Genomic DNA, 26,622 nt, shown 5'->3' with positions numbered 1-26,622 from the left:
TGGTACAAGGAAGTAGTATTTGATTACCTCCTTTTATATGGTAATTTATAGTTCTCCTATATATTGGTTAGTTGTCACAAACGAGATCTGGGTAGCTACTGCTAAGCATGCTGGGATAAGGACTCTTCGAGCTTTAGAAGTGGCCGAGTCGGAGCAGAGATCGGTTCCAAACCCAACCGGAAAGAAGGAAGGTGAGATAAAGGGCAACAAACATGGAACGTTATGGAAAGAACATAATTTGTTTATTTTATATAAAAATTTCCAGTTTTTGTAAATGATTATGATGGTTCCATTATAGGTGCAATACCTTTCTAGTTGCTTTACTCACAGATTTACAGGTAGGACTTCATACAGGGCCCCTTATTTCAGAGGTAATGGTCCTGAATTTGTCAGATCTGTGCCTTATAACTTCAGACATTATGATATCTAAAGATTACTTCTGATAATCTCTGTTTAGAAACCACATAATCATCCTTTGCTCTGCACAGGGGAGAAAGCCTTTAACACTGGGTAGATTTTATAGTTCCTCACAAAAAGAATACAGGGCATAAACATATCTTGTATAGACTGCCTTAAAGACCTATTTTTGTACTCTGTCTCCTACAGAAGGTTGAGAAGGTGATCTATGAGTGGCCTAAAACATCCACTGATGGACCTGTTGTACATCCACAGAATAAACAGTATCACAATTACCTGGTTTAGGGACCTAAACCTCATCTGCAACATAAATAGGATATTAAGGCAGGAGAGGAGTGTGTCCCAGAAGCTGCACATTCTCTGGAGCAAGCTTTTCTATCTATGTGAAACAGAGTTCTTTCCTTACCCATTTCAGTTGTTACTTGGACCAGTGGATGAGGAATCGGTAATGTATTCCTGGTCTGGCACCTATATCTCTAATAGACAGATGTAACCTATAAATATTTGACCACCATGCCCAAGCTTACGTATATCCCTTAAAATTATGCTAGTGTATCAAAACTTGTCAGAAGTTTTGAGAAGCATGGCTAGGCTTAAAAAGGCCGCCTGGGGTCATTAGCTTAGTAATGAACGTCTTGCTTCAACATGAAAATCTATATCTTCCCTAGTCAAGTTGGACGATCAAAGTAATTATTTTTTTTACCACATTCATTTTCAAACATTGTGGCCATGTACTAGAAAAATATACTTCATTATTACTCTGGCGTTCTTTTCTGTAAAGCCTAATCTGTAATCTGTCTTCAGGGTGTCAGTTTGAAGGACATCTTGGAGAAAAGGTGTCATGTCTCCAGTAAAGTGATCAGAATCCAAACTATAAGAGCTACCTACCTCTTCCTTTATTTTTGCTGTGCTTGCAGATTGATTCTTTGTTGTCATTATTTGGACAAAATAACATAATGTAGCTAAGGTAACACACAGCATTACACCAGTAATACTAAAAAAAAAAGTCACTTCTTGGGAAAGTTGTGATTCCCTAAATATGGGAAAGATATGCAAAAATAAGAGAGTTCTTGATCATGTAATGGTCTCAAGATTTTATTTTTCTCTCTAAAGTTAGAGGCAGAATTTATCATTAAAATGTAAGATTTCAGTCTGTTATCAGGTACAAGATTGGCTGGAGCGCCTTCTGTGTGGAGTCTGCATGTCCTCCTCACGGTCGAGTGATGTTTAAAGACATGCAGGAAGGTGCATGCATGAATGGGTGTGCCTTCCTTGAAGGTTGGGCATCGGGCTGGCAATTCGGCACCGTAAAAATCCACTGCCTATCATTAGCGGACTGGAGTCTGTGGCGACCCCTAACCGGGAAAAGCCGAAAGACATTACTATCAGGTACAAGACATATCAGCAGATAAAATTATCAGCTGACACCTCCTGCTCCCAGTGTTACTATTAATCCAGACATGAAAGCAATAATTATAAAATGACAAGGGTTTTATTGACAAATTCTAAATATGATTGAATTTTAAACATGAAAAATATATGTTTTTCATTTTTGTCATCTTTTATGTTTTAGTCCTTTGTGTGTGTGTGTGTGTGTGTGTGTATTTTAAAGGAATGAGGTATTTAATTCCATGGCTTAAATGGATTGAATGATCTATGTTTTGCATAATACTTATTGTAGCTTTTTAAAGACATGTTTTGCTGACCTTTTTTTGTTATTCTGATGAAAAGTTCAAAAATATTGTTTTCTATAGTGCATTATTGCTATTTTTAGTTTGTTTACACATGTATGTAAATGTACACATCTATGTTCATACCTATGGATATCTTCACACAGCACAGCTGGTAAACTTAGGTTTTACAGTTTAATAAGGCAGTTTGTTCAGTCCTAACAGAAGAAACCTACTTCATTTCACTTTTTCAGTGCTTTCAATATTACTTTTTATTAGTACATAATTGATCTTTTTTGTTGGAGCTTTTATCCCTTGTCGAACACGGAAAAGGGTCTTACATGACTGGATTCTCTTGGTCAACAAAACAAGTAAACTAGATAAGTTACTGACACTGTTTCAGCATTGCCATTCATTTCACCTGTTTGGCATTAGGGTCCATGACCATAACTCATGCTGCTATGGAAGTGTCTTTATTCTTGGCAGCCAGGCACTGTAGCCTACCAGGAAGGACCTAACAGTGGCTTCTTGTATTCTGACCATTTTGACTTGAGTGAGAGCTCCGTCCCATGTCTGCACTTCCAACAATCGCACTAAAGTTGTTAGGGTTTCTTTAATTTCAAGTCAGAGGACTGGGAAGTTCTTCACCCATATCCTGATACCTGCAAAGTGGCCAAAGCTGCACTGCCCTCCCCTTCCTGTCTGTTTTTCTGATTTTGGATTGCCGTTATAATCTAAGTTGCCAATGGCATGAGTAAACGGTCCTTATGCCATTGATCTGGCTTAAAGTTTGCTTTATTTCACTGATTTGTCACTGACAGATTGTACACTTATCAATGACACTAGTAAAGGCTGATATTGGCAGACTGAATGCTCTCCATTGTCTTTTAAATGTCTTTTCAGCAGTGAGAAATTGAAATGTGGTAGGTGGTTTAGGATTTCTTCTAGATGTAAAGAAACCAAACTTTTACTAAAGGACTATTGTCTGAATTTCAAGTACACCGTTGTGGGACTTGCTACTGTCAGTTGGTTATACATGGCTAATCCACCCCCCATCCTCCTCCTACAGATGATTGGATACAGTATGTGGTTGGATGAACAAGCTCTTCACCGTAAAATAAAGTTAGTTCATTTTTGGCAATACAATGGTTATTTGAGAGACTGGCAGCAGAGTGATTTGAGTACTTTCAAATTTCACTGGTCTGGTGGTGGACACTGGGAGACTTGCTATCTAAACATTATAGAAGGGACAGGTTTGAATGGTCATTTGGAAGTTGCACTTAGTAAGTGAGGATGAGGAGAAGTCAGGATCACTTTGAGATGCAGGCAGACAGGTTATGTTGATATGGGAACAGGTTGAACATCAGTGTGTCTTTAACTGTAAGAGTGAGAGGATTCTGATGCTCCTTGGTCACCATCAGTATCTTTAGGTATCATTTTGTCAGTTGTGAACAGCAAATTAGATGAATAGGCTATATCCCTTTTTTTCAGCAGCACTGAGCAGTGTGCCCACTGTCACAAAAACAAATGTTTTTTATGATGACATAATTTAGAAACCTACAATTTAATTTTCTTTGCGTCATTTTAAACCATCTTTTTGAAAAATCTAAATGCAAGTATTTTCTTTCTTCTGAATAGCTCCTGCATGCCTCTGTACTTTTCCTACTGACATTTTCACTTAACACCTTCCATATTCTCCCTACCTTCATGTGATTCCAATGTTTTTATTCTTCAAATATTCTCCTCTGATTGTTAGTTAAATGTGATTCTAGTTTCTAAGGTATGTCAAAATAATTAAATCTTGTGCAGAAAATTGTTCTTCCAAATGTATGTGTATGTTTTATTTAAACTCTTGTATACATTTCTGCCATTCAATTTATTTAGTTCTCTGGTATTTAAATGGTCTTGGTTGAAAAAAGATTTCTTGGACCAAGCCTGCCACTGTGGCATAGCGGGATAAACCTCTCAGATGTCCAAAGTTTGAGTGGTAGCTTAGGTTCTGGGGGATCCAGGATGGGGATGGTGACAGTGAGTGGCTACACAGGCTCATCTGTCCTTGAGGAGAGGGAGATGGTGATCCCTGTCAGGTCACCCTGTTGATGTGCGATTGGAGGTTTGCAAAATACCATTTGCCGCAGGATCAGGAAACATATGAACATGGAAATCCCAAATTATAAACAGAAGCCTTCATAGGTATGTGTTGAGGAGTGTGCACACATTGTACGTGGGCATCAGCTGCGCCTTTGGTGACACAGGTGCATTTATCCACCTCCAGGGGTGAGTTAAAGTAATACCCATGCATCCTTGTAACAGGTTAACTAGCAATAGTAGAACCATCTTTAGTGGCTGCATGTGTACCTACCAACTTCCACTCACTCTTGGAAATGCCCAAGACTTGAGAACGAATGGACTAGGCTTATAGGTAGGTAACAAATGTATGACAAACACATCAGGAAACAACTAGTGAATAAAAGAAGAACCTATGGGCAGACCATCTTCCCGGTTAATAGATGATAAATATCATCACCCAAGTTTGAGTTAATTTTACTGTTTTGCTAACCGTTAATACTCTTATTCCTAGCTATACCAATTTATTGAGGAAAAAGAAGCTGTTAGACTGCTTTTCAGTCAGTGGACCCCTTTTTCCATTTGACAATTTTTAAGTAAAACTGAGCATGCTTTATTCTTCCATTCAGTATCTGTATATTACTTAATGAAGTGTTTAGAAAAAATGTAGATGGAGCAGAGTTTGGATGACATAGTAAAATGCGATTTAACTTGGGTGTGTTGATTTGTGCAGTTCATGCATTTTATAATTATTTTAGGTGCAGTAACAGGGGTACTAGAGTAGACTAGAAAGACACTTTCACCATCTTGCTAGGGTAAAAACCAAATAAGACTAAATGAAGACATACAACATGCAGTCATAAATGTTAGGGAGTGGTTGCGGGTAACACACACTACTTATAAAAGAATAACTTGCATTGCATATAGAACAGTAACAGCTACCAGAATCTTGCCATTTAATAGCTGGATGTCTTTTAGAAGCACTTTACACAGCATGCATTTTTTTCTATGTTGAGAATGAATGGTTTGTCAATAACATGATGCATTTGAACTATTTAACTGCGTTTATTAAATTTTTTAAGTCTTATTTTATGGCTGTTGTGTTCTAAGTTTGTATGTACACAGAACATGCCGGAGGGATAGATTCCTGTCCCAGAGACTTCCCATACTCTGGAATAAACTACCTGTCTATATCAAACAAAGCTCCTCATTAGCACTCTTCAAGAAAAATCTTGATGATTGGATGGGAAATAAGAGATTCACCCCGGGGATCACCTCTGTGGCTCTGCTCGACAGTGGCACAGGAAAATAATTTTCTTGGGTGGCAAAAGCCAGGGTACCTTTTTGGCTGGGCTTGTATAGGCCCTAGGGCCAATAGCCTAGTACCTACCTATGAACCTATGTTTTGACTGAAGAATAAGAGAGGTTTGCCTAGTGACATAATATTCAGTTTGAGAGAGGACTTTGGGATGTTGGGTAGGTCTGTAGAATATAAATGCAGTTAGCTCTCCAGTACTTCAGACTTTACTACCCAAGTTATAAACACTGTCTTCATTTGCCCATCTGAATATGCATACTCTGCAAGTGAACCCTAACTGATGTCAGTGTAGTTACATCTTCGCTATTAGTTTCCAAGTTTCTGTACTGTTTGTATCATTTTAGTTGATAGCTTTGTTGAAATTGTCTGATTGAACCATAATGTAACAGGTTAGCAACAGCAGAATTGTTCTAAAGGCTTCAAATCCATAATGTACATCTCTTGCTTTTTGTATTCAACAGGTGTCTCAATGCCTGCACCTATTGCAAGACTAAACATGCTAGAGGTGACCTAGCCAGCTACCCTGTTGATGAACTGGTGAACAGGGCAAAGCAGTCTTTTCAAGGTAAGAGTACTCTTAAGACTATTTCTCCAGCATTTGCCGGGCCAGGAATACCTGATAGCATGCCCACACCATTGTGTATGGCAGTCATTAGAATTAAATGCTGTCAAGAAAGGCAGGTAATGTTTGCTCCATGTGCAGAGGATGATGCTGAAGTAGTGGCAGGTGTCTAAAGTTCTGTTCCCATCATCTGTGTTTTTTTTTTAGCTATATTACCATATAAATGTGGTTAAGAATATGTTTGAGTTTTTTGGGAAGATGAAGGGCATTTGAATTGAAAGTAAAGCTGATAAGATATATAGGTAATTGGTCAGTCATTGGAAAGAAAAGGGTAGTGGTTATGGGAGTGGGCAGTTTTCTGGCAAGAAACTAGTAAGCAGCACAATCTGCGGAACTCCTGTTTGGGATGGTTTTCTTAATGATATTTGGTTTATAAACAAAAAAAGGGAATGTGGAAATCAGTACCAGTCTGTTAACTGATGTAACAGTGCATGTCAGAACTGGGAGCATGCTTTGAGACCTGGCAAAACAAGCAGGCTGGGCAACTAGATCACGATTGCTAGTAGAATCTACAATGTATTGTGAATGTAATACTAATACTTATTTTTGAATCTAGTCAGTCAGTTGGCATCTGATTACAGCTTTTTGTATTGAGACACAAAATGATTATGCAAAATTTTTTCATTGCTGCAGACTTATGTCTGTGTATGAATTATTATTTTGATGGTTGCTAGAACCGCTCTGTCTTTTGGCTGTTTTGCCTCTTGTTACAGTGTTGTAGTTTCTTGACAAATGACTGAAGGGCTAGAGCCCTGGATATTCTTTGTTGCATTTACTTCACCATTTCCCTATATTTTCATTATGTAAACCAGTAGAAATGATTTTGTTCCCACATTTCTGAAAGTTCAACATTTTCAAGATATTTTTCAGACTGAAGCCTCTGTGTTTTGTTGGACTGAATCAGACTGTTTGATTCTGATATTTGCTCTGAGCTGAGGTTACTTTTATGACTTTTCTGCCTTGTTATTGAGGGACAAAATTGATAAATGATAGTTAGATATACAAGGGATCTTAGTATTTAATGTACTTTTATTAAAATATTTAAAGCAGAGCAATTTATTTTTTTTGTCTGCCTTGTATCAGCAACATCCATAATCAACCACTTGTGTACTGGAGTACTTTTATTGTATTTTTCTAAACAAAACAAAGAAATCTGTGCACATAAACAAATTGAATACTGGAGTACTATTGATGAGTGCATTTTGATGAATTGTGAAATCTGTCGTTTTTTTTTTTTTTAACATTTTTGTTAAATTAAAATTTATATAATGACACAGGTATACATACATAAAAAGAAAGAAAAAACAAACCAGAATAACATTTTCTTTATTTTCATGCACTATACGTATATCTTTTCTTTTTAACAATTACCATTCACTTTAATATTGCATAAATTGCTCAGTTCATGCCTTCCATTAAGCCTCACTCCTCCTCCTGAAATTGTTCTGCATGTATTGTTCCCACAAATTTAATTTATTTACATGTAATTTGCTCCTTCCCTTTGTAAAGATCTCACCTTCAGTTATTTTTATCTCGGTACCCCAGCAACAGTTGGTTTAGATTTTTATTTCCATTTTCTACTAATTGCTTTTTTGTCAGCCAATAGCATTAAACTTAGGAATGCCTTATGATATCTAGGCAGTTTAGATCCCGTTTCCCAACTCAAAAGAATTGCTTCCTTAGTTGCAACATTTTGCTTCCCCAAAATTTCTGGCAAAGTACTCTGTAGGCAAAGAATTATTTCTTTAGTTATGACCATTTGTTCCCCCTACATTTCGAGTACTCAGTAGGAATTTGTTTAAATCTGCTTACTTGTTACACTTGCACCACACCTCCAGTATCAGTTATCTACTGAGGAAAAATGGTCTGAAGTCTGCTTGGGCAAGGTGACATCATTGGTGCATGTATGGATGGTTCTGTTTTAGGAGAGGCTGTGTGTGAGAACACATCCTATTTATATTAACACCATTTAGAGATCATTGATATGGCATTTTTGAGGATGATGAAAATAGTGCACGTGTTCATGAGCAATAAAAATGACATAGTATGGCCATTATTATTATATACGTTTCTTTACTGGGAAAGTCCGATTTGGAATTACGCCAATTTTCAGCGCAGGCCAGGTGAGAAATGCTGCAGGTGCATGGATTTGTAACATGGTAGGAAACCGGAGCAAACCCACATGAGCTTAGGGAGGACATGGAGACTTTGCACAGAAGGCACCCCAGCTGAGACTCCAACTGTAGAACATCTTGCTGTGAGATGACAACTCAACCACTGTTCCACTGTGCAGTTAGTGTCTTTTACTTTCTTCAAAATCATAAAACAGAAGCATAGACAGGAAACTGATGTCATTCTTGGGGGGAGGCAGGTGGGCTTTGGTTGAAATCAACTGACTACTAATCATTGGTGGGTTTGCAGTGGGTTGCACTTTGTGTCTGATATTAACAAGGTGGAATATTTTACTGTGGCCATGTATTTATTCTTTTGACCATAATCAGACATCTGAGGTGTATATAGTCTGTAAGGTAACTGCAGTTGGTGTGCACAAATGTTTCATGTTGTTAAAACTGACTAGGCCCTGCAGTCATTTGATCACAGTTAAACAATTATTAACTTGTATTGGTAGGACTAAGCTGTATTTGAGTGCAACAAGTTGAAATACATTGCTGTGGTCATTATTTTAGAGTTTGTATAAGACATGAGACATATGCATAAGAATAAAATGGCTATAATTGGATATGAAAGCGAGTCCATGAATGAAAATGGCTGACTGTTACTGTTAAACAGTCATTGATCCAGCACATCAGAAACAGTGACATTTTGTATTGATGTGGAAATTGGCTGTTTGTGAATAAACTGTCATCATGGCTTTTGGTTCTGGATATTTTGTTAATTTTTCACAGTCAGTCAGGTGTATCCTATCAGAATGGGCATATTAGACTATGATAGAATATGGCTGAAACCAGTGTGTCTGTAATTTTATGAATACAGTGAAGACACAACCCCTATTATCTAATTGTTACTCTATTTTTGTAATTTTACATCATCCTTGCTATATATGTCTTTAGATTTATTCAACAGCACTTATGCATTTTTTTTTCTTGCACAGACTTCACTATACCTAATAATGACTGTATTAGCACATTCTGAACTTCTGAATTATAACTGGTTTCCTTCAGGGGTGAGGTGCATTACATGATCGTCACTTTGCAAGTGATGGTACTGTTAAAAATGTGTATACTAAATTATCATTGCATCAGAAATGGAATTCACATAGGTTTGTGAAGGGAGTGGACCTCTTAGCTGATGTGCCTTAGTAGGACTTCTGCTTCTGCTGAACATCTTGCCATGCTTTTGGACATTTGTATTTTTTTCTGTCTGAAGTAGAACAGAAGATGAAGGCAACTTTTTCTCATTTTCCTCTGTATCAACAGTTATTAAGGCAAAAGTCCTGTGGGTTGGAATAGACTGTTTCTGTATTCAAGAAGTGCAAGGCAGCAGTCATGCTTTGAGCAGAAAATGTACTTTCTCGTTGATGGTCTTCACAGTTTGAATAAATCACTGAATACTTGACCATTTGATTGACAGGATCCTAGTGAAGATGCAATGTGCTGGAACTTCCTCTGTAGTGAAACAGCTGAAATATTATTACTGCAGACCACTGTGTTTAACGAATATATCAGGAGTAACATGTTGAGAAAACTTTAACAGTATTAAGATACTGGGTGAAAACATATTTTGGCTTGATACCCTTGGGGTACTTAAAGTAGTAATCAACATTTGTAAGATGCTGACTGTGCTTGAACTGAAATAAATATTCAAGAAACTTTACTCTATGGGCTGTCTTCAATTTTGTGAGGCATCATTGCATGTTTGGAATTGTTTTTGTAGTATGTGCAAAAGATTTGACATTTTTCCTGCGTCAGCTCAGTTGTTTGGAGATTCCAGCCAAATCATGTCACATGCTCTTTCTTTACCTGTAACAGTTCTAAGGTGTGTTTCATATACTGTAACATGAGCTTTCGTAGCTGGTTTGCCACAGTCATTGTACTGAGTTAAAATATTCATCCTGTGATTCATGAATTTTGACACAATAGGTATAGTTGATATGAATAATATCTGTACATTTTTCTTGTTAATTAGCCCTCCTGTCTGTACCATATGTTATAGTAACTGTAGCTCTGAGTCATTTTCAGAATGATGAAGAAATTCCTGTAACGTTAGCAGTGCATTTTCTTGTGTCTTGTGATAAATCTTTGTGCTTTGTGGCTCTGCTTCTCTCGACACTGCATTCTGTTACTGAGGACTTGTACTGTGTACAGTCTGAGAGCATAACTCATTGCTTCAGTCAGTGTGAGAGTCATCGACTCTGCAGCTACATAAATCATTGATTCTGATTACAATGCATCCTCTAGTACACTGCTTTTGCATCTACACATTGAGTTTGCTGACTCATGCCTACAAAACCTTCATGTTAGGGTTGCTGAACTGACAGAACTTGAAATGATAAATTGTTCTCTTTGTTCTCTCTCTCTTTTACATATAGCACAGCTTAATCTGATTTTGATCTGTTAGTTTCATTGTATTTGAAGAATTAGTCAGTAGTTAAATGTTTAGCCTCAGACAGGGGGGATTCTCAGGTGTAGTTGTCTGAATGAGCTTTCCATAATGATGCTACAAGAGAGACCCCCATTATCTGTTGTGAAATGTCATAAATATGATACCATTTATGCATAATTCTTCAGTCCAGTGATGTTTTAATTTGTTAAACTATTTCATTTCTGAACTCACTAAAATTATGCACATAGTCTCAAAACACAAATCAACTGTATTCATAGGTTATTTTCTGCCTTGTCCGGGTCATTTTGGATATTAGACACAGTGCTTGTGCAGTCATTACTCCTTTTGCTTCAGTCACTTGTGAAACAGGTCATCTTTTCTTTCTGTGGTTTAGCATCTCAGAAAATTGTTTGCTTGACCACATTTTGTATACAACCTGTGTGCTGGATATGTACTAGTAGTTTCACTTGCTTCATATACATCCAAATCTTTTGCAAAAGTCATATCTCTTTTCCTTAATAGCCTGCCCCATGTTTGATCTTTCAGTATATCATAAAAATACTCTTGTCATTTATTAATGAATCTTGCAATTCTCCATATTCAGTGTTTTGCAGGATTCTTTAACTCAGTAACAAAAACATCTGTTGTTTCTCTAGCATCCTTTGTCTCTGTTAAAAAAAAAAAAAAAAAAAAGGCGGTGAATAAACAGCAATTTGTTTGTATACTTTTCAACAAAGAACAAAAAGTCTCCTTGAGGCTTTGTTTGTGACATCATATAGAAATATACCTTTTTAGACTTTTCTGTTATTTCCCTCAATAAGGAATGAATCACAGTTTTGGATCCAGACCTTTGATTTTTATGTTAAGTAGCATTGCAGTGAGAGAATGTCTGGTGACTGTAGTCAGAGATTTTTTCATCTTCAAATTATATTTTTCAGTCCATCCAGTCGTGCAAATTCTTGAAGTAACACAATTCTACATGTGTATTTCTGTATTCTTACCACATAAGCCCACATCAAATTTCACCGCCTAAATTTTATAGTCTCCATGTATATACCACTCCAACTTGTTAACACCACCACCTATCTGCTGCCTACAGTAACAGTATAATTTGATAATTTATTTTCTTTTGTAAGGGTATACATATGTACACGTATTAAAGTATGCTCAAATGATCAACTAAAGATGGACCCCTGGCCTCAAAAAATATATATATAGATATATATGACTTTACTATATTGTAATAACTTTTTCTTTTTCACTAAAGTACATATTGTACTTTCTTAATTGTCTCTAGATATTTCTGTTAAATTCTATGTAAAACCGACACTGTACCTGTCAGTGTTGTTCTTGTTTTATTGGAGCTTTTCTCCCCAGGCCTCCACTGAAAGTGGGCTCACACCCAGATGGACTAATAAATAAATAAATGAAATCTCTGAGTATGTTAGCTTTTATCAGGTATGTACATAAATATCATCATCATCAACCCGCTTTTTCCTGTATGTGATTGGGGTGTTGCGTTGCCATGTCTCTCAATTCAGTGCCACTCTTCTGCTTTCTTTGACACTCATGGCTGACTGTCACAAGTCTTCTTGCACAAAATCCATCCATCCGTTTGCCGAACAACCTTGTTTCCTCTTTCCTTCTTCATGTATGTCCCAAATCTTCTTTACCAGATTGATTTCTTCTTTCCTGCACATGTGCCTGAACCATTGTAATCTGTTCTTTGACCCTTTCTATAATAAGAGCTACTTTGGCTTTTGCTTTGAGGTCCTTATTTCTTTGTCTGTTCCACCTTGTTCTTCCTATCACCCATCTTGGACACTTCATGTCCATCACTTCTTGCTTCAAGTGCTTTTCCTTCACTGCCCAGGTTTCTGTACCATTCAGTAGTACTGACCCTCATTACTTTTGTACACCTTAAATTTCAGATTCTTTACCATACTCCTGTCGCATACTACCCCTGACACTCTGTGCCAGCTGCCTGCAGACCCTCTGATTCTAGCTTTGACCTCCTTATTCAGACTTTCATTCTCCTGAACCACCCCTCCTAGATACTTAAAGCTGTTAGCCTGTTCCATTAATTTCCTTTCCATCTCACTTTTCAGCTTCCTCTGTTTTCTTCCATTTGCTGCCATTACAACTGTCTTATCTGTATTCAGTTTCATCCCATGTGCCTTCAGTTTTGCTTTCTATTAATCTGTCATTTGCTGAAGTTGTTCAGAGTCTGCCTGTCACACCACATCATTAGGAGGTATGTACACACAGAGTTTACTAGGGAGAGGCTATTCTGAGGGCTTGGGTGTCAGAGGGTGCCTTAACAGCAACTCCCAGTTTCCATTTGTCTGCAGACTGTCAAAGACAACCATCTTGGCTCTCTGCTTGGAGTTATGAGTAGTAAGTTAAAAGGAAAGATCCTAACATCTAGCCCTGAGGGAACACTGGTTACTTTCAAATTTCTGTGAAGCACCTACAACTCACACTGTGTGCATAGCTGTTTTGCTAATGGTTGATAAAAATCAGAGTATAAAATCTGTCTGAGAACTGTCTTTTGTTGTCAAGCATTGAGGGTGGAGTGGAAAATAGAAGGAATATAATCCTGGAATTGTTAGTCTCTCTGGTAAGGAGAGAAGAGCAGGAAAATGTTGGGCATTGTTTAGAAAATCAAAGAGTGATAGTAGTGGTATATCATATCAACATTGCTACACTTGATTTGCATTGTATGTACACTTCTAGTGCAAAAAATAGAGGATGTTGTCTAAATGTGTCACAGGAGTGAGTTCATTTCCTGTCAGTAACCCTAAAATGGGCTGCTGACCATGTTTTTTTTTAACATTAGGATAATTCTGTGGTGAAACAGTGCCAACTAAAATCATTGGGGAAAAGATACTCACTAAATTTAAAGTAAATCCTTGAAACTGCAGTAAGAAGTTGCCGGATAAAGAGCACACACCATACTATAGAGACCATATGAACATAACAAAACAGCATGTAGAAATATTTTTGAAAGTTCTAGGTTTCTGTTTCTTGTACAGTAGTGTAGCAGCTTTCTTGTGTGTCCCCAGTACATGAAATCTCAGAAATCACTTGCTAGCCACATTTAAGAGTGAAGCACTTGATTGCCCAAAACTACTGCACCGTTTTTGGGGACTTTGCCCCTTCTTGGTTGTTGTGTGAATGTCAAATTGGTGTATGTTGTGATGATGTGAGGTAGTGTCAGCTGTGCTAGGTGGAGTTGGCAGTGCATGTGTAACATGCCAGCACAGCTAGCTGGAGTTTTGTAAAGAATTATATGTCAAACTTCTTCTTCTTTCGGCTTTTCCCAGTTAAGGGTCGCCACAGAGGATCACCTGTCTGCTCATGATTGGCAGTGGAGATGTTCTTCATCTCACATTGCTGCAGTCCTAACACTTGGGTAGTCCGCTGTCCCAGTCGGCCCGAATACCAAAGTATAAGGCTGACGTCGGTCAAGGCGCATTTGTCTGACATCAGGACGTCAGGGTACAAATGCGCATGACCGACGTCATATCCTCAGTCTTTTTTGCCGCATGGTCCGATGCAGAAGCAGTATTGCGAGTGCAGGTTGGCGTTCTGAAATTTTCTGAAGTCGGAGTTTCAGACCGAATCAAAGTTGGCTAAGTACCCCGTTGGGGAATATTTTGTTTTTTTCTTGCCACAGTATTTAACCGGATGTCAGAAAAAGTGAATAACTGTATTTCTTGTGGGAAACAGATACCTCATAGAGATTACCATACATTGTGTATACCTTGCTTAGGGCCTGAGCACAACGTTGTTGGCTGTCGCTCTTGTGCTAGATTTAACAAACGCACTATTAAGAGAAGATTAGATTGTGCCAGGTTAGTTTTTGGGAAGCGTTGTAATTACAACATGCCGTCGGATGCTCCGACGCCCGCTTCATCTAAAAAGCGCAAAGACAAAGCAGCAAAGCCTAGGGTAGAAGAACCATCTGTCCCGGACGTCGGTTCTTTAGAGGGCTCGGTGGAGCCGGTGGTTCTACCAGAAGTTCCTTTGGATTCTCAGGGAGAAACTTTACTGTTACAAGATGTGTCCTCTCAGGAGGTAGGCCAGGCTGAAGGGGCTTCTCAGGTAGCTGTTCTCCCCTCCCTTCCTAAGGTGGTTAGGCCCTCCCCTTCTGTTTCCAAGGCTCCTTCTAGAGGCCGGCCAGGGTTAACTTCAGTGGGGTCTCCCTAGTTCTTCAGGGTCTCTGCCTAAGAAACATATGCTTAAAATGGCAGAAGATTTGATTACTATGATTAGAGGTTCTTTACCCCTGATAAGAGGCCTAGGGTGGAACCTGAGCTTGAGAGTTTTGAGCAGTGTTCGAGGCTTCTGAGTCTTCGGGCTGAAGACTTGCAGGAGTATCCTCCTTATTCTGATTCTGATGTAGATGACTCTACACCTTGCTTCTCCTCCTGAGGATTTTTCTTTTCAGAGACTCTTCATTCCATGAGGGAGCATTTTAAATGGGAAGGTCAAGATTTCTCTGATTCTAGGAAAAGGCTTAGGGAATTTTTGTTTCTACCCCAGCATAGGCCTTTAGCTATACCTCCTGTTCTGGATGTGGTAGAGGATGTTTTGCAGAGGCTTCCTGAACCCTGATTCTTTGCCTCCTGCCCCAGTTAAACCGGACAGGTATTATAGAGTGCCTGATGCTCATAAGTATCTTTTAAGAGTCCTAGGGCAGACCCAGAAACTGTTTCTCAGGGCCCTAAAGGGTTAAGGCTTCTGTTGTTAAAAATCCTGTTCCTTCTGATAAAGAGGCAAGGGCTTTGGATAGATGGGGAAAAAGGTGTATACTTCTTCCACTTTAGCCATGAGGGCTTTGAATTGCCAGTTTCACATGTTGAAATACCAAAATTATCTCCTTTCACAATTGAAGTCTAAGGTAGATGCTCTGGCGGAAGGTATTGAGTGTAAAGAGTTGCAGGATTTGGTTCATGTTTCTGAACAGGTGGGTAAGCATTCCTTGCAATGTGGTTTTGATGCTGTACAGGCCTCTTCGAGGGTGGCAGCCACTGGTTCTGTTCTTCGCAGGCACGCCTGGCTGAGGGATCAGAATTTAGCTGAACATGTAAAGACAAGGATTTTAGATGCTCCTTTACAATCTGATGTGTTGTTTGGTGCGCCTGTGGAAACAGTTTTAAAGAAAATGGAGGACAAGGCTAAGTCTATGCAGACTGTTAAAGATTTTTTGCAGGTTCAGCCTCCAAAGTTTAGTAGAAATTGGCCTACTAAGGGGTGGACTTATTCTTCTTATGATTCTCAGTCTAGGGGTAGATCTAGACGTGGTAGGGGCAGAGCTCAAGGTTCTTTTAGGCCTAGAACAGGCAGTTCGCCTGCCCAGTCTTCTGGTGAGGGCAGGGGTCAGTCCTTTCGTAAGCAGACCCAATGACTTGCCTTTTCAACTGCCAGAGCCTTCTCGTCTGGCAGCACCTTTGGGAGGAAGGCTGGCACTTTTCAAAGAAAATTGGGGTGTTATTACCCAAGACAGATGGGTATTGGATATCGTTCACCACGGTTACAGGTTTTATTTCCATACCTTGCCTCCATTCCAAGGCATGCCAGACATTCCTCCTATACAAAGAAAAGAGGCTCACAAGCAAATTTCTCTGTTGCTCCAGATAGGGGCCATTCAGCCGGTTCCTGTGCCAGAAAGGGGCCTAGGATTTTATTCTCGCCTGTTCCTAGTACCAAAAAAGGGGAACACGTGGAGACCAATTTTGGATTTGTCTATCCTCAACACTTATTTGGACATTCCCAAGTTCAAAATGTTGACGTTACAACAGCTTTTACCTCTGCTGGGCAAAGATCACTGGATGGTAACTTTAGATCTCAAGGAGGCTTACCTTCATGTGCCTATCAGACTCAGTTGCAGGAAGTATCTGCGTTTCGAGCTGGAAATTCACATTATCAGTTCTCTGCATTGCCCTTTGGCTTATCTACTGCCCAGAGTATTCACAAAAGTTCTGGCTCCAGTTGTAGCTTTTTCAGGCTAAAAGGAATACAAATCTATCCTTACTTGGACGACTGTCTGATTCTGGCTCAAGAAAAGGACGAGCTTCTTCAGCATCTGGAATATGTGATAGCAGTGCTAAGATGCCTGGGGTATTCTGTGAACGAAATAAAGTCCAGTCTAGTACCCTCTCAAGACATGTGCTTTCTGGGTGTGAGACTGAATACAGCAGCCCAGATGGCCTTTTAACCCCGGACAAACAAAAGAGTCTATCCCTTTACTTCCATCAACTATCTCATCAGTCCGTGCTGACTGCAAGGACAGTCCTTCAAGCATTAGGGTTCATGGCATCTTGTATTCTGGTGCTTCCTAATGCCAAACTGCATATGAGGAAGCTGCAATGGTATCTAAAAAATGTATGGACACAGCACTGCCAGGATTTGGACACTGTCATTCCAATAATACCTTGCATTCAAAAGGAATTTTTGTGGTGGGCTCAGGAATGTCACCTAAACAAGGGACTCTCTGTGACCCGGCCAGAGGCGAGTCAGATTCTAACGACAGATGCCTCAGACATAGCTTGGGGAGCTCATCTGAATGGAAAGTGGATACAAGACAAGTGGCCTGCCAGACTACAGCATCTACATATCAACATGAAGGAGATGTTAGCAGTCCAGTTTGCATTAATGGCTTTCAAGGAGTTACTTCTTCCAGGGCAGGTGTTGATTCTAACAGACAACACTACTGTCATGTGGTACATCAACAAGCAAGGGGAACACATTCTTATCCTCTATGCAGGCAAGCAATGATTTTGTGGGAGACTGCGCTCAGCTTGCAGCTAAATCTACAGGCAAGGTTTCTGCCAGGAGCACAGAACTCCTTAGCAGATGTGTTAAGCAGGCAGATCATGGATCCCCACGAGTGGAAACTGGATCTTCATGTATTTCGACAATTGACAGTGTCCTGGGGAACTCCAGACATAGATCTGTTCGCTTCTCCACTAAACCACCAGCTGCCAAAGTTTTGCACGAAAAGGTTTCATCACACAGCTTGGAAAGTGGATGCTCTTTCGTTCAGTTGGGAAAATCTTTATGTGTATGCCTTTCCACCTCTGCCTCTCCTCCCAAAGGTACTCCTAAAGGTCAGACAAGACAAGCCAAGGATGATTTTGATAGCTGCAGATTGGCCTCGGCAACACTGGTACCCATTACTGAGGAATCTGGTAAGGAAGCCTCCATGGCCTTTACCTTTAATTCCACACCTTTTGTCTCAGAGGGACGGTCATCTCCTCAATGTCAAGCTTCACTCTCTTCATCTAACAGCCTGGCATATTCTGTTTTGAACCACAGCAGGTCTCAACTTCCTCAACAAGTTTTGAATGTGATTATGGAAGCCAGAAGGCCTAGTACACGTAAAGTGTATGCAGAAAAATGGAAGAGATTTTTATTTTGGAGTGCAGCAAAGGATTTGGATGTTTCTGAGCCTAATTTGAGTGTGGCTCTTCAATATCTTACTGAGTTATTGGACAAAGGTTTGTCTTTCTCTTCCATTAAGATTCATGCTGCAGCAATTTCAGCTCACTATGATTGTGACCCACCATTGTTTTCTCATCCTTTGTTCAAGCAATTTCTTAGAGGGGCAAAGAATATAAGACCCCCAATGAGCTCCTACTCCTGCTTGGGACCTCAATTTTGTGTTGGAGAAACTTACTCTACAACCTTTTGAGCCTGTGGCTACTGCTGAATTGAAATACTTGTCATGGAAGACTGCTTTTTTGTTGGCCATTACTTCTGCAAAAAGGGTTTCTGAATTGCAGGCCCTTATGGCGGTTGAGCCTTTTTTGATTTTTCATAAGGATAGGGTATCATTACGTACTAATCCTTCATTTATGCCTAAGGTGGTCTCTAGTGTGGCTTTAAACCAAACTATTCATTTGCCTACTTTTTATGCAAATCCCCAAAATAAGGGGGAAAAGATTTTGCACACTTTAGATGTACACAGGCAGTTGCGTTATTATTTAAGCAGGACTAAGGATTTTAGGCAGTCTCAGCAGTTGTTTGTTTCTTTTGCTTTGAGTTCCCAGGGCAAGCCTGTGTCAAAACAAACTATATCTAAGTGGATTGGGTTTTGCATTGCATTCTGTTATTCCCATCATGGCAAGGAGATTCCAGCTGGGATTAGGCCTCATTCCACGAGGGCTACTGCCACTTCAACAGCATTTCTAAGGGGGGTGGCAACTAAGGATATTTTGGAGGCAGCTACTTGGAGTTCAGTGCATACTTTATCCAAGCATTTTACCACCTTCCTCTCTATTCTAAATCCAGGGCTGGTTTTGCCACTGCTGTGTTGCAGGGCATTTTGGCAGCTCCTGCTTCATTATAGTTTAGCCATCCTCCCTTACCTCTGCTTTGGGATTCTACCCAAGTGTTAGGACTGCAGCAATGTGAGATGAAGAACATAGTACAGTTTTGTACCTACCATAAATGTAGATGTTCGAAGATCCACATTGCTGCAGTCCAATTTACCCTCCCTCCTTCCCCTCTGTGTTTAGGGGTGGTTGTGTGGGTGGGGTTCTATTTTTGTAAATTTGTATATATTGTACATATATTAGGTACGGGAGTGTTTGGTGTTTTTGGTTTTGGCCTTATCTTTTAGGGTCTTCTGACATCTGGGGCAAGAAAAGACTGAGGATATGACGTCGGTCATGCGCATTTGTACCCTGACGTCCTGATGTCAGACAAATGCGCCTTGACCGACGTCAGCCTTATACTTTGGTATTCGGGCCGACTGGGACAGCGGACTACCCAAGTGTTAGGACTGCAGCAATGTGGATCTTCGAACATCTACATTTATGGTAGGTACAAAACTGTACTTTTTACGGTGTTGAGTTGCCAACCCAGCACCCAACCTTCCAAAGAAGGCACACACATGCACGCACTCACACCTAGGGCCAATTTAGAGTGTCCAATCCACCTACAGCATGTCTTTGGGATGTGGGAGGAAACCAGAGCACCCAGAGAAAACCCACGCGACCACAGGGAGGACATGCAGACTCCGCACAGAAGGCGCCCCAGCCGAGGATTGAACTCCGGAGAACCTCTTGCTGTGAGGCGGCAACGTTAACCGCTGCACCACCGATTTGCACAAATGCTTGTGTTAAAAATGTATTTGTAAAGTTGATTGTATTAAAAGTGTATCAACAGTGGGTCCTGCTGGACAGAAAAGAAATGTACATGTATGTCAAACTGTATTATTGTAACTGATGAAATGTATATTTTTTAACAGAGGATACTAGAAGGAAAGGAGTTAATCTCAGCCCAGCTAACATTTAGAAAAATAACCTGAAATTAAATGACTTGGCTCAGGCCATAAAGATTTTCTCTCTCAGGTCTGAATGCAGCCAGAGACACAATGCCTGTGAAAAGCCCGGGCTGGGATCCTGCTCTATTGTCCTTAGTGGTGAACTAATTGCTATCCAGGGATGCCAGACAATGGCTTGTTAGTTTCTGCAGGAAGGGTAGAAGCTTTGGAATAGTTTTCCAGTTTCCAGATGCTGTAATCAACCTTAGCTAAAGTTCTGTGTGCGCCTTGTGACACATCTGTGCCAGATCCTGGTTGAGTTTCTAGTGAGAGGGTAGTGTGGGAACCAGAATCTGGTGACCAGATGTGATGTCATTCGGTAGCCAGCACTGAAATTGAATTTGAATGCTAGTGAGAGATGTGAGGGGTGCACACTGTTTTTGGACCTGACAAGACACTCATCCACGTTCATCTTGCCTTGCTTTAGTACGTAAGAAGGTAACAGCAAATATTCAGTCAGTTAGAAAAATGTAGTGCAATTAGATAAATGTAGTTTTTCTGTATCTGTCTGAGTCTTTCCATGTGTGTGTTCTTTTATATTTCCTGTGATTGAAAGTCTGATATTTATTGTAAATAGATATTCAGTATTTTCATGTTTTTATATTTATTATTATTAAATATTTCTAAACCTTTCATTGTGGCTAGTCTTTTAGAAAATGTTTAACCTTTGACAGTACTTGCATTTATTTAGTGGCACTGTGGCTTTATGTTCCTGAAAGTCTTGCTGCTTGGTTAAACACTGCTATTTCTATAAGTATTAATTTTGCTAAGTGCAATTGGGTATCATGGTAAGAGCCTTAAAGTAGCTGGCTTCGGGTGTTCTGGTGGCAGTAAATCTACCTTATAGTCTGAGTGGAGGTGGCAGAGTGGGTAAGCTGTGCCAGCCTTTCCCAAGTGTGTGTGTGAAAATCAGATCTCAGAGTGTGTGTGTGTGACAGCTACTTGGAACAGAGACACTGAGAGCACTGATTTCATTTAGAGAGTGGTGGAGGACTTGGCTTGGAATACCCGGCTAAGGACTCAGCTCTATAGTGGTCAGTGGGGAGTCTTGTTTGGGGCCTGGAGCGAATGTCCAGACCCAGGACTGGAGTGTGCATTTCCCTGTATGCTCTTAAGAGAAATTGTACTTGGTGGAGAGAGTTGCATCTGAAAATACTGTGTGTGTTTATTTTTCTGTAAGTGAATGTTCCCCACTGGTGTCAGTGATGAGGATTGAAGCTCCTTGATCACTAGCCCAGAGGAGCGACATCACATATATAAGTTTAGGGGGTGTGGTGGACTTAATCTGCATTTGGTGGAGGAAAAGAGGGCTTAGTACTTGCAAAAAAAAAAAAAGTTCAAGTTTTCACTTATTCTTTTTAATTTGACAGACAACATTCAAGGTTTTAGGAGTAAGCACTTGTGATATGAGTGTCATGTCACCATCTCTCATAGTAGAAGCCAGTATAATGGGGTTTTGAGTACAGTTAACATGGGTATATACCTGCACTGCCTTACTTAATGCTGTAATTTTTGTTTGTACTTGAGATATGTAGTACATTTATTTGACTGTAATTGCAAATAGTGTTGTCCATGAATGGCTGTCTGTGACACTGGCTACTTTGATGTGATACAGAGGACTGTTGCAGTGTAGCAGCTGCATGAAGGATTAGGGCTTTGACCTATTAATGAACCAATTCCTGAAGACAAGGGTACAGGGTTTGATTCCCTCCACTAAAGTGTGCCTAGAGTATGACAATGAGCAAGTCATTTGACAAAGAGTGCTCCCAGGTTGCTCACGAAAAAGGAGTACTTGTGCCCTGTGGGCTTACTAGTTTAAATAATGTTTATAAAAATAAATAAATAAATAGTAGTAGTAATAACAACAACACTGCTGCAAAAGGCCAAGTTGGTATGTCTGCTTTTCTTGATTTAGAAGGCTGCTTGTTGTGTAGGCTCTGATATTTAAATAAAATGACATGCAGGTACCATACAGTGCTAGTGGTGTCTGAATATATATTATAGAGTGATCTGGAAATAATCTTGTGGTAGGGTCCTTCAGGTTATGAAACCTGTCTCTGGTGGTACAGAATGGGTGCTCACATGTGGGGGATGGAGTCAGAGGTATTCTGGCATTTGGGCCTTCTGTTGTATTGCTCTGCACCTGATTAGCAGTCATGTGGGAAGGATAGAATTAAGAATGAAAAGGATGAAAGAGGGATATGTGAGGCAAATGGTCGGAGGGAAATTTTATATCAGCCTTTAGGAAGTTTTTTTTTTTTTTTTTTAGAGGAGGTGGTGGCGGAATCCTATAATGATTCGACTGAGTGAGAAGTAGAAGCAACAGAGGGATTCAAGAAAACCTGAGACAGGTGGAAAGAGAACGATCAATTGCACAGGTGCCAGATGTAAAAGAGGGGGATCTATGTATACCATTTGTGTTCATCTTTTGATTTGTGCCTGTGTTCATGTATTACACAGTTGCAGGAGCCTTATCTTTATCCGAATGATAAATGCACTTTGAAATGCAGCATAGTTGTTTGTGCTTTATGATTCATACTTGAGATGATATAACTTGTAATTCCCCCTGGTAATTATGTGTTGCAGTCTCCTCTGTGTTAAAACATCAGAATGCTTCTCTTAAAAGTGGCGGTCTAGATTCAAAATCTAAAAACAGAAAGACAGCTGACTTGCTTAACATTAAGTAAACTTTAAAGCCATCTGAGCATAAGCTAGTAGGATAAGCTGTCTGAGGATGAAAATTTTTAATAATTTAGAAATGTGTTTGTAAATTCTCTGATAATTAAGAAATATGTTTGTAATTACAGAGGGAGACATGGTCAGGACACCTCTTCGAAAGCAGAATGATTTTAAATCTGAATTTCTTTAGACCTCTGTCTCTTTTCTTGACAAGAAAGACATCTTAATTAAAAGGGATTTGCCCCTTACTAAATAAAATAATAATAATGGCTTGTGCTCAATCGAGCACCAAGCAGCAGGAGGCCGGCAAAGGGAGAGAACCTGTCAAGCATTCTGCAAAGTGTCTTTTTCAAACATTAGATTAGGACTATTGGGGGGTGAGCAAGATGAAGATAAATTATAGCCAACCCTCCCTTTCTTTGCTGGTTTACTGCAGGCCAATTTTTTTTTATGTCTTTTAGTTTGCAGACAGTTACTGCTTATACTGATTTTCCATCGCAGTCTAGAAGGAACTCTGTGGACTTTTTTAACCAGTTATATTATCACATCTTACTCTGCATCCTGTACTCAAGTTGAACAAAGCTTTAATTAAAACAAAAACATGTAAACGCTGCTAGTTTGTCAAAAAAGCTGAGTTGAGGACAGTATAAACGTGTATTTGGATAATTGCATAATAGGTGCAACTGTGTCTTTAGAGGAGCTGCATATAGAACCAGTGAATGTGTTCCAGTTAGTGGTTCCATTTGTGCACAGCTGGTGACTTTGTGTGACCAGTATTACAGAACAGATCACAAGGGAAATTAAGCTTGACAATTCACTATACTTCCCACAACTTAAAGCAGTTGTTCTGCTTTCCACAGTCTGCATAGTCAGTATGTCATGAAAATCTAGGAGACAAAAAGTGATAAAAAGCATAAGAGCCTAAAAGGCTCATGCTGTGACTCTTCATAGACATACCCAAGCAAGTGCAGTTGCTCTCAGTTATACAGCGTCCTTAATTTCAAAGCTGAATGGAGCAGCAGACAGCCCTGTCAGTTCTTGTTAAGAGTCAACAGAATCACCCTCTGCTAGTAACTTTGCAGGTAAAAATGTAAACCTTTGTTCTGTTATGGATGGAGCAAACTGTGAGTCACAGTGGCGTCACAGCTGTATGAAAATACTTTGGTGGCACATGTTTATGATTAAGAAACTTTATGCTGTCATTGATCACATAACTCTTTCAGGTTTCCTTTGAACTTGATGACTCTTCCTCAGAATACACAGAGTATTTTAGGGCAAATGTTATATCATTCAAAAGCATTTCGTACCTTGCTGTGAGGTGCTCCTTAATTTTTACTGTTTATGTATTTATTTATTTATTTGTTTATTTGTAGTTTTATTATTTGAACCACAAAATCTACTTCTGAATTTTAACTTTTATCTTTGGTTGCGATCCCTCTTTCTCACTTTAATTATATATTAAAAGGTCTTTGTTATTCCAAAACATGCATACCAGTTGGGTAGCCCAGAGTGCTGATTGTAAATCCGGCTTTACTCTACTCATAGATTTGGTAGCTATGCAAGGATATTTTTGACACAGTAGCTGAACTCCAGGTTTGCACCCACTTATTTTCTCTGTTTATAAAATATTCCACTGAGTGCTACCTCTCAAACAATATTGTGTGTGTGAGATGTATATGTGTGTGTATGTGTGTGTGTGTATATATATATATATATATATATATATATATATATATATATATATATATATATATATATGTGTGTGTATATATATATATATATATATATATATATATATATATATATATTATTTATTTATTTATTTTTGCTTTGTAATTCTGAAAGGGCAGAATTAATGACGTTTGAAAAAAAATGATACTGTTCTTTAGGAGTTGTTTGGCTATTAATACTCTGCTTAACATTTTATTGAAAACTGCATTTTGATTGACCATCTGTCAGAAACCCAGTAGCCTACAGTGGCTTGATGGTGTGTACAACTGACTTAGCTTTTGTTGTAACTTATATATTTATGCACCCTTCATAAGGGATGTCATCAACAACCTCCTCACAAGTCCACAGGACATCAAAGGCAGATGGACGAGGTACATCCGGCACATTCTAGATGAAGAAATGAAGCTGTTCTGACCCAGCCCACAGCCTATGATGAAAGAAGAGGAGGAGCCCACCTTAAAAGAAATAAGAACAGCACTATGGAAAATCAAGTCAGGTAAAGTAGTGGGCTCTGATGAGGTCACTGTAGATATGATCAAAATGTTGGGTGAGATGGAGAGAAAAAGCACCTGAGGGTTTCCATAGCAATATTGAGAGAAAGCCGTATCCCAAATGATTGCAAAATAAGCATACTTGTGTCAGTGTACAAGAAGAAAGGAGACATGCACAGCTTTGGGCTGTGCAGAGATATCAAACTGCTAACACACTGCATGAAAGTTCTTGTGAGGGTGCTTGATAAACAAATACACAGAGCAGTAGAAAGTGATATGGGAGATGTGCAGTTTGGATTTAGTTGAGATGCAGCACAACCACACTGATGTTCATTGCGACAGACAGTTGAGAAAAAGCTAGAGATGGGGAAGTAGTTTAACTGCGCATTGTTAGACTTGGAGAAAGTATATGACAAGGTCTCAGGAAAGCTGGTGTGCGCAGTTCTGTGGTGGTTCAAAGTCCCAGAAACATTGATAGAATTAGTGTAGGTTGTGTACAAGGACCCAATGACTTGAGCATGAACACTGTTTGATCTCACAGAAGGAGTTCCCAATAGGAGTGGGGTGTGCATGAGGGTTCAGCTCTGTGCCCACTACTATCCATACTGGTGATGGACTACATTAGCAAACAGGTTGAACAAGACAGAGAAACAAAGTTGTTCTATGCAGACAATGTGGCATTACAGGCAGACTCTGAGCAAGAACTTCTGCAAAGGATACAGGACTGGAATGCATACCAGAAGAACATGGGATGAATCTGAGTACAGATAAGACCATTGTAATGGCAGTAAATGAGGAGGGCAGAAGAAACTGAAAACTGAGATTGATGGGAAAATAGCAGAACAAGTGAACAGCTTCTAGTATCTTGGGGTAGTGATTGAGAAGATCGAAGTCTGAATGAGGTCAAAGCTAGAATCATAGGGGCTGGGGCCTTTTGACACAGTGTGTCTTTAGTAGTGCATGACAGAAGAATGCCAAAGAAGCTGAAAAGTGAAGTGTATAAAACAGTAGTGTTACCGGTCTTCTCTATGGTACGGAAACATGGCTAGCAAAGGCAGAGCAGTTGAGGAAGCTAGAGGTTATGGAGAAGATGTGCCTGAGATGAATGTTTGGGTGCACACTGTGGGACAGATGAAGGAATGAGGACATCATAGCAGAAGCTAAAGTAGCTGCAGTTGCAGAGAAGGTCGAAGAGAACAGATTACTGTTGTTCAGGCACATTTATATAAAAGCAGAAGACAGCCTGTGATGAAGACTTGAGACGGACAGGAAGAAGCCAAGAGGAAACAAGGGCACCCAGAAAAGAGTTTGATGGACTGTGTGAGAGAAGATCTGTGACTGTCAGGCATTATTGTCGAAGAAGATAGGGCAGTGGCATTGAATAGAGAGAGAGAGATGGTGACAGTTGACATGACCCCGACCCCAAGTAGAAAATGGGAGAAAAGGGGTTGATGATGGTAATGTTGTGCATGTTCATGTAGTCTGCTTAGAAATATTTTAGTCATCCAGAATGGTATTTTGAAGGTACGTGTCTGTCTTAAATGTGCAGATGATAGTATTTGAAGATATGTACATTTTTTTTAAATTTAGGATGGGTACAGTGACAATATAAGAAGCTGTAAATACAAAACAGAAAGTTCTTGTTACAGTCCTACAACATCATAGATGTGCCTGTCTTGTTCTTCTCCAGTGTTGCACACTGGCAACATTCCACTAATGAATCTGATGTT

At 39.5% G+C, this 26,622-nt stretch overlaps 1 protein-coding gene across 1 annotated transcript in view; it reads left to right on the top strand.

Annotated features, from left to right (window-relative positions):
- The first annotated feature begins 5,649 nt into the window (after positions 1-5,649).
- LOC122814201 (threonylcarbamoyladenosine tRNA methylthiotransferase-like) overlaps positions 5,650-26,622 on the top strand; it is a 2,095,726-nt gene continuing 2,074,753 nt past the window's right edge. Inside the window, exons 1-2 of the mRNA XM_044086806.1 lie at positions 5,650-5,666; positions 5,889-6,037. Coding sequence (XP_043942741.1) covers positions 5,650-5,666; positions 5,889-6,037 — 166 coding nt within the window. The remainder of the gene's footprint in view (positions 5,667-5,888; positions 6,038-26,622) is intronic.

The sequence above is a fragment of the Protopterus annectens genome, chromosome 10.part0 (assembly GCF_019279795.1).
Source record: "Protopterus annectens isolate FY-2018-M chromosome 10.part0, PAN1.0, whole genome shotgun sequence".
Classification (NCBI taxonomy): domain Eukaryota; kingdom Metazoa; phylum Chordata; order Ceratodontiformes; family Protopteridae; genus Protopterus; species Protopterus annectens.
The sequence above is the reverse complement of the archived record's forward strand: the minus strand, read 5'-3'. Positions and strand labels throughout refer to the sequence as shown.